This window comes from Notothenia rossii (assembly GCF_949606895.1).
Source record: "Notothenia rossii genome assembly, chromosome: 10".
NCBI lineage: Eukaryota > Metazoa > Chordata > Actinopteri > Perciformes > Nototheniidae > Notothenia > Notothenia rossii.
Window position 1 is genome coordinate 37,353,204 of NC_136908.1, and position 17,172 is coordinate 37,370,375.

Below are 17,172 nucleotides of genomic sequence, written 5' to 3' on the forward strand. Positions count from 1 at the left end.
TTCAAATAAAGATTGGTCTTGAAATACATGTTGTCTTTTGAATTGTTTGTCTAAAGTCAAGGCTCTAGAACTGGTACTTAGTTTTAATGATAGTCTGGTTATTATGCTGTTTGGAGGAGGCCTCACAGGTAAGAGCACTAACGAGCTACCATCACATGTACCTTAGCTTGACTTAAATGTATTACACGTATAATTAAGTTATATCAAAATATAAATAACTAATGTCATGCAAACATATTAATATTTGCTTGATTCCAGTGTTGAATTTAGCACAATTGCATACAAACGTTAAGGGATTTTAAGATTCTGAAGTATTATGCTAAAAACTCAATAACTTAGATTATTATTTATAGTTTTGCTGAATAGTTTCATGTCCGCTTACCTTAGAAACGTAAAATGCCACGGCAGTGTGCAGATGGGGAGCATGTTAGCTTAGCTTGGTAGCTTCAGCTTGCTCTGGAACTTTCAGCTCGGTGGCAGCAGGTCCCGCCTCGGCTCCGCCTCTTTGCCCTTATTTGGAGCAGGCTGGAGAAGGCGGGAGTTGAACTCTGAAGTCACTGTTGAGCCGTTAGTTAGACCCTCCAGAAAAACGCAGGCCAAAATCCTTAATTATGCGGGCTAAAATCATTGATTATGCGGGCTAAAATCCTTGATTATGCGATAAAAATGCGTGATTTTTATGTAATTTTATGCGGGAAAATTGCGGGAAGTTGCGTAATATGCGGAAAGTGGCGAAATATGCGGAAAGTTGCGAAATATGCGGAAAGTTGCGAAATATGCGAACACTTGTGAAATATGCGGGAAGCGGAAAAAAGGTGATTATTCTCCCGCACCCTGTTACTAGGCTACTACTGAATGAAAGGGAGCACTTTTAAAGAGTTGCTATGATAAACAAGCATACTAGAAGCAAGCTACATCACAGAAAGACACAAACACACACACACACACACACACAAACACACACACACACACACACACACACACACACACACACACACACACACACACACCTACCTCCTCCTCATTCTGTTTTCATTTACTCGTTCGTTATCTGACCAGCTTTAATATTGTAGGCTACTCACCTCGTTTCTTGCAACCCTCGAAAGGGTTTTGGAGGTTGAAGCCTCTGTGAGCGTGAGTTGCTTGGCTTTCTTTTCCGCAGCAGAAACCATTTTTGAATGTTTGAGCGAATCGAAGTGGGTATTCACAGTCGATTTCCTTTTATGCTCCAACACACAGTTGCACGGGGTACAGAACAGTTTCCCCCCACTTTCGTGCAAGACATTGGGGTACTGCTTTGCCCGGTCTTTAGCTGAAATGTTCGTGGGTAAATGTGATGGATTCGATTTGTTCATCTTGGTGTGTGAATTCCACACCTTCACACGACGGTGTTTGCCTTCTGTGATGCGCGGGCTGATGACGTTGCGTCATCATCACTACTCGTCAAGACGAGTTAACTTTTTTATTTTTTTTCTCAACTTTGTGTGGAAAAATGCGGGGATTATGCGGCCTTTTGATAAATATGCGGACTTTTAAAAATCTGCGGCATTTTGCTGATTATGCGGGAAATTCTGCGATCGCAGAATCGCGTTTTTTTGGAGGGTCTAGTTAGTGGCCGACTCCGCCTACTAAGGGCTTCTCGGCAACTCTGCAGAATCCTATGGGTGACGTCATGGACCCTACGTCCATTTATATATACAGTCTATGTGTACACCCTGGAGGTTTAGGGGATACGAAACACAGTGGTGTTCTCAAATGTAAAACATACAATTAATAAATGGGTGAATTAATATACCCACATGACACCTAAGGTCAGAAGAGCTTTATTTAACAGCTGGTCTTATGTCTGTGACCCCGCCTGTTGCTCATTGATAAGCCTGAAAAATGCACTTGTCAAGGTTCAGAGGCAAATATTGCAAATATGGCAGTAGCCATCGATCATCTTAAGATAAGATAAGATATACTTTATTCATCCCACGTTGGGAAATGTTTTTGTTACAGCAGCATACTACTTTGTTCTACTCCACTATAATTCAGAGGTTAACCTGGTATTTTTACTCCACTACATTTATTTGAGTTACTTTGCAGATTCTGATTAATGATGTGAAATATAAACAACCCTTAAATCAGACTGTAGTGTGACCTGAGTCAAATTCAGGGAAGGTGATTTGTGAAACTATGCAATATATTGGACGTTAAGTACTTTTTTCAGACTTCATATTTATCTGTGGATAACCCCAACGTTTTTTTCTTATTCAAAAGAAGACCTTAACTTAAAGCATTCTTTAATGTTTAAATAAAGCCTTATTAGTTTGTCTGTTTTGCACATCCTCCTGTTAATATCTTTGGACGTCCTGCACTAAACTGTTTTATTGTAGAGATCACTACAGTATCTTCTTGATATTTTATATTCTATATACTGTATCTATCATGCCTTCCACTTTCCCCCAATTTTTTGTATTTAGGCTACTCTTAATATTTAAATGTTTTCATCAAATAAAACTTATTCAACAACAAAATGCAATAACGTCCTTTAACCACTAGGCTGTGCGGGTTAAAAAACCAGTGGTGTAGTTATAAAACATAATAATATCAAGCATAATATGACTATTAACTTTATTGTGAAATTAAAACAGAACGGTAAAGGAAAATACAGTTTCAGTCTCTCGATTTGAAGCTTATGCATTGTACCATGAACCTGTATAGACCTGTAACAGTCAACTGCATGAGGAGTTGGAAAGGTAAATTAAAATCATTAAAAACTACAAAAAAATCCCTTTCTATCAGCTGTGCATCGTTATGGTGTAAATATAACCTATCTACCAATTGGATCAAATATAAAAGTCAGCCGAATTAGTGTTGATACTGCAAGGAGACATATTGTGTGAAAAGAAATGGAAGATGTTGTTTAATTGCTAATATATTTATGATCCACGTCACGTATTCAGTTTTGGCGGCATTTCTTACAGTTTGTCAAAAGGTCTTCTGATCAGGGCTCCATAAATAAATATCTACGGCAGATATGTAATATTTAATGCAGCCGAACCGTGTATTACAATGCAGTTATGTGATGACTTCCAAAGAGAAAAGCAAGAACACTCGGAATAAAGTATTATTTTCCGATTTCATATCATATAAACACCATATCCCGAAATGCATTGCGGCTAAAACAATCGATCAAAACCTCTGAAAAAAGAAAGATGTCTCTCAGAATCGAAAGAGAAAAGCTTATGGGAAAAACACAAAAGCATTGTACACAATTTAAACCAATAAATGTTGTATAATCAACAAGGATAAACTGATGTTTTTTAGTTGATGAGTACTGCAGATATCACTGTTAAATCATTTGATCATTGGTTTTATTATGAATACTTTGAGACCGGAAATACTGTTTTCAACCCGTAACTTTACATGGAGGCTGCCGCATACCTCAAATCATCTTCGTAATATCTATCAAACTATAGATCATACATTTCGACTGGACGTGGATTCTAAAATTACAATATACACTTCTCGTTAGAAATCTAATCAAAAAGCGTTTTAATGGCCAAACTATCATACAATTTAGGATTTTACAGAGAGGGTTATTTGTGAATAAACGACCATCTGTAACGTTGGCATTTAACGGGAGCACTAGAGGGCGAAAACTTTAAAACGTAATTATAGGACGTATTAAGTGCTTGAACAAACAACATATTTGGTCGTAATAAGGGCCTGAACAATCGGCCCATTTGGTCGTATGAGTTGGAGGACAAGTTGAGCTGGGCTGGTGAACTTAAAGAGCTTACGAAATGCTTTTAGCACCTGTTAGTGGACTTTGTATATGATAGAGGTTGCATTTGTATTGTGAAATGTGCCATATGAATAAAAGCTTTCATGAAGGTTCGTTTTGCTTTCTTACAACGTTACGTTAACTTAACCTTACGTTTGCCATGAGGCTATGTTACTTCCCTTAAGAGCTAGCTGTCTTAGCTAACAACAGTTAGCAGCTAACGTTTTCTGCAGTTTGTGTTTCCACTGAAAAACGTGATGTAGTTATTTAAGGGTAAGTTAACTAAACGTTATCTTACAAGTAGAGAGAGTTAAGTTGTGTTTAAAATCGTCAATGTAAAGCACGTTAAAGGTTTTGTGTTGAGCATGAAGTTAGCTTTACTGTAGCTCACCAAAGGTTAGCATGTTAAGCTGCACTTTATGTGGCAGCTCGCTTAATACAGAGAGGGGTTTTGTGCTTCATTGTAAACTTTTCTTACAAATGTGTGTCAATCTACTGTTAGAAATTAAAATCAATGTTTTGATGGTATAATGTAGTTTAAACATACTGGCAAGTTAAATGCTCTTTTATACTGAAAAAACAGAAATTCTTGTGCACAACCAGTTGTTAAGCTTTTATTCTGAAAATCCTTCATCTCCGGTTAGCATTTAGCATGTGGCTAATATACGATTTCCTAAAGAGGTGAATTGAGTAGCGAAATGACATGGAGTGGTGCAAACCGAAACCTACTGATTTAACACTACAACTATAGATGTCGAGATACTACCATGCTGAATATTAAATGAAGGTACAGTTTATTTGAATACATTATTGTTTACAGACGAGAGTAGCATGTGACAACGTCCGGAATTACCGGAAACCAAACCAGCCGTGAAGTATTTTCTGTATTTTTTAGAGTATTGATTACAGCGTTTAGAATGTGTTACATGAAAAGTGATGAAAGAGAATATGAGGAGAAAAGGCATGTTAAGCATATATTGATTGTGAGAAGTACCAATCCTCTGTTTAAATGCAACAACGGACATTAGAGACGAGGCGAGCCGGCTGGCGGGGAGGCGCCAGCAGAGGATATATATAACAGCACCGGACGAGGGATTCACTCTCTTCTCTTGCTCACGAGAGCCGGATCACAGCTGTTTTCTGCCTGAACAATATTCTGTCTGTAACACTACAGCGCCTTTTTTAATTAAAGTATCCCATTTGAATCTTCTCAGAGACTCCATTTAGTCTCATTTTAAAGCTTCTCTCCTGGACGCGAGAATAAAGAACATATTTAACAATTGGTGACCCGGCCGACGTGATCTCGTTTCACCGGGAGAGCAGTTGCAGTTTTCAAAGGAGCTTGAACAATGCTGGCAGACATACACTCTGGCCCATACAGAAAGGTAAAGAAGTACCTGTTTATTTAAAATCTTCAATAGATTACATAGTGAACAATAGGAGTGTGTGTCTGTCTGGTAAGTTGGACTCCTGAGAAAGACTGCCTAAATTTAAGTTAAAACAAGCCTAAATTGATAAACATTGGTATCCTACCACACGTGGCGTTGCTTTGTCACAGGCAGGGTGAGTTCATTTTCTTTTGTTCTATTTAACCCTGCATGCTATTCGTTTGTCTGTTCAGTGTTTCCCACAGATCTGAAATATACTTGGGGGGGAAGGTGCCAGGGGGGGGGCTGCGAGCGGAGCGCGGTGCGAGCGGACCGCGGGGCGGGCTTTGTGACGTGCAACACATGTGACAAACAACAAGTTTTAACAACATGTTTATTCATTAACTTTACATTACTGTATGGCAATATTCATTTTGTACAAAGATGGCACTGTTTGTCAGAGCACTTAATCTGTCTGGGTTTGTTGAAGAACAGCTCCAACGCCTGTGTGTATGGGAATGCCTCTGGTGCTGGTCCACTGACTGCTATCCGCATACATGCAGCCAGGTGCTCCCCTTTCAGTCGGTTTCTCATGTCAGTTTTCACCTGTAAAACAGACAGTTTGTTTTAAATGAACTATACAGAATGACATGCAACAGGGAATGACACTTACCCTGTTCATCGTAGAAAAATCCCTCTCGCAGTTTACACTGGAGACAGGGATGACCAACCCCACTGAAGAGAGAAGGCTGAGGTTTGGGTATATTTCTGCCCATTCGTCCTTCTCACTGGCCAGGAGCTGCATGATCTCAGCTTGTGTCTTGTCCTTCAGAGATGAGCCAAGGCAGGGCAAATGAGTATACTTGAAACATTTACAGATGTCAAAACAAGCAATTCTAACCGTCAAGTTCATATTAATTTAGGTATTTACCAACCTTAAATGTTCCTTCAAGAATATGCTGCTTGTAGGAGGTCCACTCTTGGATAACTGTGGCATCCTGCCCTGGGATGAATTTGTTGGCAAGGGTCTGCAACATTGAAATGTTGGTTACATCATTGGAGGTAACTGCCTTTGGACCCAGGACACTGAAGGCCCCCAGCACTTCAATATGCTGGAACCTGCTCTCAATGTTGCTCTCCAGGCTGCAGATGTAAGGTTTGAGGACCTGGAATGATATTATACATTTTTCAGTTCAAGGAAAATAAATATTGGAATGTAAAAGTAAGAAGGGATGTATTTACATCTCTGACTAATCGGGCCCACATATCTTCCCGGGGGCGCTCCAGAATTCCGTGTCCCCTCCTGATCGTCTCCTCCTCTCCGGCAATGCTAAACGCCCCAAGTCTGGGTTGTCCAAGTCTTGGTGTAGGCGAGCAAGGAACGTTCCGGGGAGTGGGGTCTCGCATGCCTCCAGAATTCTCCTCAGAGTAACAAGTGTGACTGGCACCTAAATGTGGAAAAAGACAACAATATAATAGGATGGATAATGCAAATAACTAGGAGCATCAAATGCATTTCTTTGTAATCTACCTGCTCCTTTATGTGGAGAAAGTTCACATCAGTTCTCTGAAACACCTTGGACAGCATTGCAATGTGGGGCAGCACATCTGTCTGAAGGTAGAGGGCAGCCACAAAGCGGTATGTGGCACAGAAGGTGTATAGACCTTTGGCCACTGGGCACTTCCTTGTGCTCGCTTCTTCCGCCAGAGCAGCCAGCACAGCTGTAAGGTTCCTCTGGAGGTTTTGAACGGCTAGGTGCTGCGATAGCCACCTTGTATCTTTCACCTCCTAACAACAAGTAGAAACACTGGTAAGTAAAATGTATGTAAATAATATGACACCACAATGGTATTATAAAAATAGGTGAAAACACACCTTGACTTTCAAGTCGTTCAGACCAAGAGTGGTAGCGGCAGCACTCAGTGTGGCTGACCTATTTGCACTATTTCGGAAGAATAGTTGCAGTTCCTGCAGGTGGTTCCTGAAGTTTGCCATATGCCTGACAGCATTTGAGGCATCTTTGCATGCCAGTGCTAGTCTGTGAGCAGCACACGCTACAGAAACCAGCTTTGGAAAACTATCTGTGAGCTGCTTTGCCACTCCATTCAGACGGCCTAAGTTTAAGAATTAAATGCAGTGTTGAGGGCGTCATTTTGTTTCCTTTAATAACAGATGACAATACACATTTCACACAATCCATTAGATTTAACAATAAACTCCATACCCGTCATCACTGCTGCACCGTCTGTCCCGAGTCCGTAGAGCCTGTCTACCGGGAGATCCTTCTTCTGTAGTACACTCTGGATGGCAGCAACAACGCTGTCAGCTTTCCCATCTTCCAGAGTTACCAGGTCAAGGAAGTGGTTGAAAACATAACCCTCTTTATCCAGGTGTCTAAAATAAAAATGTATAGGTTTTCAAACATATTAATAAATATTAAGTTTAACTAGGCCTACATCTTTATTTAAATGCACATCATTCCTTTAAAAAATACCCCACCTAACATGTAAATCCAGCTGGCGGTTTACAGATACATCTGTGGTTTCATCAACCTCTAGGCTGATTGCTTGAGATGATCTTATCTCTTCCAAAATAGGCAACTCTACTATCTCTGCAAGGATCTCCAGCATTTCATTCACTATTCTGTGTGATTGATAATTGTTTCTTTGATCCACCTGAGAAAAAGAGATAATTTAACATTTAGCTGGTTAAAGTTCTTAGTTTCACAAGCATCATTTTGTACTAGGTTTACCTTCAGCTTTTCAAAGTAATCACAACCCAAAAGCTGAGCTAAACTTAAGAGCTTAGGGTAGTTGGTGTGGTGAGCAATCTCGTTCTTTACTAGCCAGTAAAGGCATTTGAATCCACCTACGACGGCCTCATGCTACATAATAACTGTGGGCTCAAAAGCCTGCATCACTGAGTAGCCTAGACCAAGGGCAAAGACATAATTCATTATATGAGCCAAATATGGTTGATAGGTTGCAGAAATTAGCTTTACATAAAAAAATGATATACCTGATGCAAGTGAGACCTGATGCTTTACACTATATTGATGAGGCTCTGAGGAGATGTGGCGCTCAATATAATCCTTGCGGAAAACAAGAATCCCAACTTCTATGAAAGCCCGTTTTAAGGGGCCTTTCTTTATTGGAGGCTTGTGTTGCCTGCAGATTTGGCAAAACATTCCTTTTTAAAAAGAAAAACGTGTTAATTCTTACAAAAAATAAGTTTTATTACAAATATGAACTTGCAAATGCCATTCATACCATGCTGGGTGAGGTAGAGCTAATTCTTGAACTGTGGCATTTTGAGCCAATCAGGGTTCCATCCTGAGTGGTGATGCTTGGAATCTGAAAATAATGCATTGTTATTACTGCATTTAAATGGTAGAGTTCTCCTTGCTATTATACTATGTCTGTGTATGTGAATGTGATGCTTGGAACTGTGCTGCTTGTTCACCTGCACCTGCTTGTACCACACTGGGACCTGCTGCTGCTTCTATCGCACTGGGACCTGCACCTGCTTCTACACTGGGACCTGCTGCTGCTTCTACCACACTGGGACCTGCTGCCTCTCCCTCAGTACTCTGACTAGTTGTGCCAGCATCTTCACTGACCACCGGCTAGAATTGAAAACAAGCTTGAATCTAGTTTGGTCTCTGCATTGCAACTCACTGTTGAATGCAATTGTATAATTTCAGGTCAAATGAACCGACATATATCATTATTGAGACTTATGCATTTATTATTGCCATTGCAAGCAAAATGCTAACATTGGCTAAGTTACCTGTGGTCTCTCCTCCTCTCCTCGTCTCTCCTCGTCATCCTCACGCCGTATTCTCTTAAAATATTTTTGAATACTCATATCTGAGGAGTAATGCAGGGGAAATTAACAGTCTAACCTTAGCTAAAGTTAATCTGTGTCCTTCTAACTGGCATAGCCCGAAGAGAAAACGAATTATAATCTTTTTTATATTTATTTAGCACACAAAATGTAATATATTACATATTACTTATTACTGTCTTTTGAAAGTAATAAGTAACATTACAATATTACTGTCTCTGAAATGTAATGAGTTACACTACTTTTTAGTAGTTAAAATGTAGTTTAGTGCAGCTCCTTATACATCCAGTGAAGGTCAATGTGGTATAGCATAACAACTGTGTAGGCCAGGGGTGCCCACTGTTTTTCAGCTTGGGAGCTACTCTTAAAATGACCAAGTCACCGCGATCTACCTACATTAAAAATACTAAACATATATTTATTTATACTGACTATAACTTATCGTGGTGTACCTTGCATAAATGCATGAACCCGTATGGCAAAATACAACTCAGTACATTTTGTGACGTTTGGATACTACTTGGACCCCAAAGCAGAGACTGACAAAAATAAAGTTTCAACGTGTTTAATAAACAAACGTAGTCCAAGGCAGGTACGGACGACAGGGAGCTGGCTGGCCGTAGTAAGTCCAAAAACGAAGCTGCGGGAAAACGTTCCTGACAAAAACTCAAAAAGAACTCCAAAAACAAACTGCGAAGTGAAACAACAACAGACTCCATCCTGCAGAAAGGCACTCTGGACCGCGGAACAGCATGTAATTATCTAGCAGAGAAGTGAGGTGAGTGAGGGCTCTTAAAGAGCAGGTTGATCATGTGAATGAGGACAGGTGTGCCTCATCTGCAGCCAGGAGTAAACCAGCCACGCCCCCCTGTCACACACCAGCCCAGCAGAGACGGAAAGACATAGTAGTGAGGAGTAAAAGGAGCAAACAACAAGTAAAACACAACAACAAAAAACCCCAAGCAAAAGATAATACGTTTTTGGTCATAACCTTACTCTGATGACCTGCACCAGCAGGAATCTGCCAGGGTTGCATAGTCCGGGCAGTAGCTGCTGGTAGCCATCCTCAAGCAGACTTCCAAATGATCGTCAGTCATGGTGGAGCGGTTTTTGGACTTAATCATCTTCATTTGGGAAAAGGCTGACTCACACAAATAAGTGGAGCCGAATAATGCAGTCAAGAAGGTAGAACATGTTCTCATGTTTGGGTACTTTCCCTCTGTGAGTAAGTTCCAGAACTGCTGTCCATGAGCCCTGGCCTTCAGCTGAATGTCAACTTGTAGTGTCAATATCTCATCATCCACTCCAGACGAGTTCAGGTGAAACAGCAATTTTGAAACAGAAATGGCAATTTTTGGTGCGAGTGAATCAACCTCAACATCTTCCCGAAATGGGTAGCATATAAATGTAGCGACTGGCTCAAGCAAAGCAAAGCAAAGTCTTGAAAGCGCCTGTTGAACTCTGACACAATTGTCCCAATCTGCTCTGTGTAACGCGCAATGTCCAGTTGCGCACAAGCCTTCCTTTGCGTCTCCAGCTCTGACGCAAGGTTTTGGAAGTTCTCCAAATCATGGCACTGAAGCTTTAAGGACAAATGTTGCAATTTTCATCTGAATGCATTAACTGAGCTTATCATATTGACCATGGTTTTGTCTTTTCCTTGCAGCTCTAAATTAAGGTCATTCAACATGTTGGTCAGATCGGTTAAAAATGCCAAGTCTAGCAGCCACTGATCGTTGTTTAGTTGGTTGTATTCTGCATGTTTAGAGACAAGGAGAAACTCTTTTATCTCCGGACAGAGCTCTCAAAACTAAGCCATCACTGCAAAAAATAGGGGTCTTCAAACAAGATAATAACACTAAAACTAAGGGAAAAGGTACTCAAAACAAGTGAAAAAATCTGTCCATGCAGCAAGATAATTTGACTTGGCAAGATTTCTTAAATTAAGATTGTTAAATCTAGAAACAAGTATTCCTACAAAGGTATTTGGAAGGCTTAAAATAAGACAAATATGCTCATTATAAAATGAAATGACTTGATATTTAACCTTTTCTAGCCCTAAATGAAGTGAAATATACTAAAAATACAATATAAATGCTGGTTTTAAGATGAAATTGCTAAAAAAGTAAAATTTTAGAACCTCTTAATACGTGTAATATACTGAATACAAGCGTAAAATACTGATTTTAAGATTAAATATCTTGAAAAGCAACTTTTTACAACCTCAAAATGAGGGAAACATACTGAATACAAGCAATTACATTTTTTCTTTTAGCAAATTCAGATCAATATTAGTTGGGGTAAATATTAAATGTAGAGTAAAATATTTCAAAATGACTTAACTCCGTCTTAAACCAAGATCCATGATTATCTTGAAACAAGGCTGTCTACCTTAAAACCCAAGCCGGTCTTCAATATACATATTACATAAAAAACAACCAGAATGACTTGTAAACATGTTCAACATTTATTATTGAAACTCAATGGGTCAGAGTTGCTATGCAGTCTTGAAATCTTTCTTCACAGCACAAACATTTAAATACCATAAAAACAAAAATTCTCAGCCCTTATGAAGCAGCATTTTCGAACATGAAATACAGGCTTTTTCAACGGACAACTGTTGACATTGCACTACTTGTCAAAGAAGGATTTCCATTCCACCATTGCTTTTTTATATGCACTAGTGGCATCTTTATCATGGAGGGTGTCGCCAATGACCTCCGTTTGAATAACAGAGAGCAGGGTTGCGACACATTTGGGGTATGTTAAGTGCAATGTATAATAGTACGCCATCAACACCAACATCCCATCTGAAAAATCTTCCTGCTTGAGGGTGGTCACAGGTACGTTACCCACAGCCACGATGGTGGTTGAGCCATCAAAGAGCAGAACTGGGGAGCAGAGAGGACGCTTCTGCAGGTAGAGACCAGGGTCTTCGTTTGACTGGAACAGAAAAGAGAACAATGTGCAGAGAGAGAAGAAAGAAAAATGTTAAGCATCATGCAACCATTGGCTTGAATCCCCAAATGAAATTCCTGTATAAAAACTTGCAGATTCTAAGAAAAACATTATTACTTTACAATAGGGGAGGGAGGAATGCAGTAAGTATGATTCCTACAACTTTTAAGTTCATACATGTCTTTCTGTATTTCATCATAATTATTACGATTATGGCCTAGAGACTGCAATTTTTGCGCAGCTCAGCAGTTTTCCAAGTGTCAAAATCAGCTGACGTCGCTGGGTAACAGACATTCTGTCAGTTGCCATTGACAGCGGTCATAGAACTGTTATAGAACACCACATCTGTTATTCAGAAATAACAGACTTGCGAACGTTGGGGAGCCCCAATCAAGTGAACGGCACATTCTACAGAATGACGTTGAGCCATGTAATAAACTGTAAGAATGTAGTATAGATTAATACCTGACAAGCTGATGCAAAGTTGTAGAATTTTGTTGTTTTGTGAATGAATGAATTTGCATAAATCTTGGAAAATATTTACTTACCTTCAGGATATGAATAAGTGCCTCAGTGCAAGCAAGCTTCTTTGGTGGTAAAACAGGTGAGGGGAATAAGGTTGGCAGTGCATTGAAGAGGGCCAGTGTGAAATCCACTAAAGAATAGAAAGATTAGCAGAATGGTCAGAATGCTGTAAAAATATTAATACATGTACACAGGGCTCTAAATTAACACGAGCAAACCGGCTAAATGCTGGTGAAATTTCAGTTTGGTTGATAGAAAAAGAAAACGTACTAGGCACTAGTCTGGTTCTGGTAGTCTGGTAAAGGGTTCATTTAGAGCCCTGCATGTACATATAAATATGGAACAGTAACTTACCACTGCGTACATCCAAAGGGAAAGGGAGTTTCAGGACTTTCTTCCACACAATGTAGAACTGCAGCCTAGTGCAGAATTCTGTCCATCTTCCTTTTACTTCCTCGATGTATCTGCTGTTAGTGCCATCTACTATGCGCCGTAGCTCATCCATTGCCTGAAACATTGTAAAACACTTAGTTAATAATGTATTCAGAACGTTCACAAAAAACACAGTAATTGAGGTTCAGGTAAGAAAAAAAACAAACATACATTTCGAACATCTTTAAAGCATGGATATGCATCAAAGATTTTTGCAGGTCGGTCTTCTTCCCTTGTAACATCTGAATCAATGAAAGCCCGTCTGGCCTCAACCTCAAGGTCCAAAATTTGCGCCACATCATGTTGATTGGGTTTTGCATTAGGCTTGTTGTACATGTTGCTCAAGGTTTTGTAGTGTCTGGCCTGCATCTTCAGACTGTCAGGGCCCACTTTAAACGATAATAAACGAAGACAAAGACATTTTAATGTAAACATTTTCACAACGCCACAGGGGAAATGACACAGGGTTAAAATACAAGTAGTTATTTTTTTGCAAAACTTATGATCAAGGATGACAGGCTGAGAAGTGCGCAGAGGAGGGCTTACCGTCTTTTGCAGGCATGGTTGGTGAAGCAATCACAGTCATGGGTGCAGGTGAGGAAGACTTGGATGACAGCGGGGATGCTTTGGTGCCACTCTTAGCCTTAGCCTTCCGTGGCACAGGGGGAGCTGGTGGTGGGGAAGCTTCTTGAGAAATAATGAAAAAAAAATGGTTTATATATATATATATCACACACACACACACACACACACACACACACACACACACACACACTACAATTATTAAAATGATGACAACCAAAATCAGGCATAGATTAAGTACAGTGCATGTTTAGTCATGAACTTTAGTTCAACAAATACACAGAACAAATACAACAAAAATACAAAAACATTATAGTTTCATGACATGACAGGTCATTGTTAGGTTTGCACACCTGCACTGGAGTTGTTCTCACTGAGGTCATCACTGCTCTCGAGAATTCTGGTATCAGCTGAGCTGCTGGTGTCTGTCAAATCTGTCTCCATGTCTTGGTTGTCTGCACTGAAGAGAGTCTTGGCTGCTCCCCTCTGAGGAACAGAGCCCTGCCTCTTTCTTGGGGATCTCATATTCTGGAGTCGCTTGAACATTTTGGTGTAGACGGTCAGCTGTGGTGAAAGAATTTTAGGAAAGTCATCTGTCTAGTTTTTTTTACCTGTTCGTAGTTTTGGTTTAGTAGAGAAGAGCAACTTTATTTGCCTTGCACACAAAAAATCTCGCAATATACTGCACATTGCAAGAAAAGAAACAGCAATCCACAAAGTTAACAGTAATCCAACAAAGTGTGAAATGCCCTGATAAAATGATTTGTGGTAGACAGCATGGATTCCAGTGACCTGAAAGATTGTCCACTGTTAATTTAGTGCAAGGTGCAAGAATGAGTCATCATATGACAGAGTGGTGTGGCACAGATCAGAGAGTAGTACACAGTCAAGCCAGAGTCCTAAATGCACAGTCTAGGTAGAGAGCTAGTGCAGTATTCAAACGACGTACACACACACACTTCAGCAGTCTGATGGTGGTGGGTTAGAGCTTGTAGTAGAAGGTAATTTAGACATTACCAAAGACATAGAAGGCAAATAAAGATTTTTTTTTAAAAAGAAAACAAGATAAAGAAAACATTACTTACATATGGCATATTTGCGTTAGCATCACGAAGCATGGGGTAATATTCAATTATCTTCTGCGACATGACTTTAATTTCCAGTTTGGAGGGGTAGCTTGCTTGTTTCCCCATGGGACTAGCACGCAGTATTGCAACCATGCTTGTGATTGTGTTCCTTACAAGTCTGCAACACAGCTCCTTTGACATCTTGAAGCCCTTTTCCTTTCCATTCCGAAGCAATGCAAAATACTGACTACGCACCAAATCTAACTCCGAGTCGCTGTACACCACATACTCTGGAGGGTCTGGCATTTTCATTGTTTTCTCAGCAGATATGGGGGTGGAGGTTTGAGGTGGGCATGGTGGCACAGAAGAAGTTGAGGGCATAATCCTGTTTCCCCGGCAAGGGCTTGCATCTTGGTCCATGGTATTTTCAGACTATTAGGATTATGCAGGATGTAAACAAAATGCATTGGGACAATTACAAATATGGTTAATGTTTAACATAATTTAATGTTAATAATATTGGATTATAGATAGATAGATAGATCTGATGTAGCTTACATTTTCATTGATGAATTCCCAACATTTTTTCCTTCTAAGGAAATTTTCAGGGCCAGGAAAAAGGTCCCGCAGGTCCTCCCGGCTAAGGCCTTTCAAGGTCTGTTCATCAACACTTGCAGCTGTAGATGACAAATAAATATATTTTTGGGTAAAGCAAAGCCAAGTTACAGAACCAAGCAAGATAAACAAAAGGTCATTTGTCTGTCCCTCAGAGCTCCAACACGTTTATAAACGCTGTAGGCCTATCTAGTTGCTTGTGCTATGAAGCCTCTTAAAGGTGCACTGTGTAATATTTTTATCTATTTTTATCAGTTTCTTTCCAGAATTCATGCTGCCCATTCACAAATGTTACTTTTTCACAAATACTTACCACCATCAAATTCTAAGAATTCATTTTGACTGGGCAAATTGCAATTTTCATACATGAAAAGGGGGATCTTCTCCATGTCCACCATTTTGAATTTCCAGAATTAGACATTTTTAGCTGCAAAACCTGTTGTTCTTGTCATACTAGTAAATATTAGTCTATTATTTAGTAAAATTTCATGAAAAGATCAAATATGGCAATAGGCAGCACAGTTTCAATGAGCAGCATAGCTGCAATACCTACTCTAGCCACCATCCTACACAGTGCACCTTTAAGTGTATATCAGCCACAAACAGAGATGCCCCTTCCAAATAAATTCAATATTTAACTCTGGACTTAAAATATTCAGCTACCTGTATGCACCATCTTCAGTGTTGGTGATCTGAATTGTAAAATTACTTACTTGGTTACATAAAATATAAATCATTATTAGTGACTTACCGTCCAATATCGAACGAGTGGCTTCGTCAAAATCATCCATTCTCTTTACCAGGCGGCAGGCTATAACAAAAACACATAGCCAGAACTCGTTAGCAGGGGGAAAAAAAGTGCATATTCATGCACACTTAACACAGGCGCCAACACACTCTCTGCTGTAGCCGTACTACACAGAGAGCTCGAGTCGTGATGGAAAATTCCATAATCACCATTTGCAAGTCAAATTGGTTTCAAGACTTCGATCTAACAATCCATTCGGTGTGTCCCCTCTCTCTGCCATGGCTGCTGTGGATTTTAGCTGTCACATACACACGTTTGCGCACAAATTATACCGTTTGTGTATGCTCGGAACATGAAGTTGGTTGTTCTAATCGGAAATAGATGCCCGCGGGCGTTACTAATGCTAAAATGGCCGCCAAACGACAAGACTAGCAGTGCTAGCTGTAGTCAGCTCGGGAAAAAAAACATGCGTCTTGAGTGCTAGCTATAACCAAAATACACCACAGCCATGAAAATCACATGCATCTAATAATAAAAAAAACTATACACCATCTTGAACTACGTACCCACTTCTGGTCAATAGCGCGAACGTTTTTGAGTGGGGTTTCATCCAGCAAATAACCCTTTTTGCAAAGCTGGACGTTGGGACACGCATGCACGAGCAAACACCAGTTAGCTTGCTAAGCAAGCGACCGGTCCAGTGGAATTGAGAAACAGGAACAGTCATAGCAAACCCCTCTATAAAAACACGATTTTAGCAAGAAAATAAAAAAACAGTTACGCTTCCTTACCTTGATTGAGCCGCTACTCCTTCCCAAAAAACGTGTCGTGTCTTCTTCTTCGTTTCCCTCCTCTTCTTCTTGGCAGGATACGTGTCGTGTCTCTCACGCTCAACTCAACTGACTCAACCTTGAAATCACTTGCACTGACGTTGTCACGTTCGTCGGCATCATGGCGGTTTGGAGGTGTTTGATATGTTTCGTCTTTGTTGCTCTTAGTCTTAAAATCCTATTAAGCCATATTAATGCAAGCCATAGTCGCAGCCCGGATTTTTGGGTTTACTGTGGCATTGATGGATGTGAAAAGGACTTTAGAGTTTTCGACTCTTTTTTTCGACACATTAAACGGACGCACCTTGAGTATTACACGACTGGACGTCCACCAAGTTGGAGTACAACGGATTCGTCTCACTCTTCGGGGCAGGAAACATTTGGTGTGTCAGTTTTTGCCAACTGTACCACTCTTGCAGCGGACACCAC

At 40.1% G+C, this 17,172-nt stretch overlaps 2 protein-coding genes and 1 long non-coding RNA gene across 4 annotated transcripts; all 3 read right to left on the reverse strand.

Annotated features, from left to right (window-relative positions):
- Positions 1-5,612: 5,612 nt before the first annotated feature.
- Positions 5,613-6,093, reverse strand: LOC307021552. The gene is made up of 3 exons (XR_013803180.1): positions 6,075-6,093; positions 5,813-5,965; positions 5,613-5,745 (listed from the first exon to the last, which is right to left on the reverse strand). It is a non-coding gene; the product is annotated as an uncharacterized lncRNA (long non-coding RNA).
- A 296-nt stretch (positions 6,094-6,389) lies between these two features.
- Positions 6,390-7,770, reverse strand: LOC307022762 (zinc finger protein 862-like; the record flags this gene model as incomplete). The annotated part of the gene is made up of 5 exons (XM_079655655.1): positions 6,390-6,587; positions 6,671-6,928; positions 7,016-7,254; positions 7,365-7,534; positions 7,640-7,770. The coding sequence occupies 5 exons, from the start codon at positions 7,768-7,770 to the stop codon at positions 6,390-6,392; spliced, it is 996 nt and encodes a 331-aa protein (XP_079511781.1).
- A 3,051-nt stretch (positions 7,771-10,821) lies between these two features.
- Positions 10,822-16,933, reverse strand: LOC307022363 (uncharacterized protein). Of its 2 annotated transcripts, XM_079655146.1 has the most exons (10): positions 16,123-16,933; positions 15,917-15,976; positions 15,109-15,227; positions 14,569-14,982; positions 13,837-14,047; positions 13,448-13,588; positions 13,073-13,290; positions 12,824-12,977; positions 12,493-12,599; positions 10,822-11,929 (listed from the first exon to the last, which is right to left on the reverse strand). In XM_079655146.1, exons 2-10 carry the CDS (start codon positions 15,954-15,956, stop codon positions 11,618-11,620), a joined length of 1,716 nt encoding a protein of 571 aa, XP_079511272.1. In that variant the 5' UTR covers positions 15,957-15,976; positions 16,123-16,933; the 3' UTR covers positions 10,822-11,617. The 2 variants fall into 2 exon arrangements, with proteins under 2 accessions (XP_079511272.1, XP_079511273.1); XM_079655147.1 differs by having other exon boundaries at positions 13,448-13,585; positions 15,917-16,933.
- Positions 16,934-17,172: the final 239 nt, after the last annotated feature.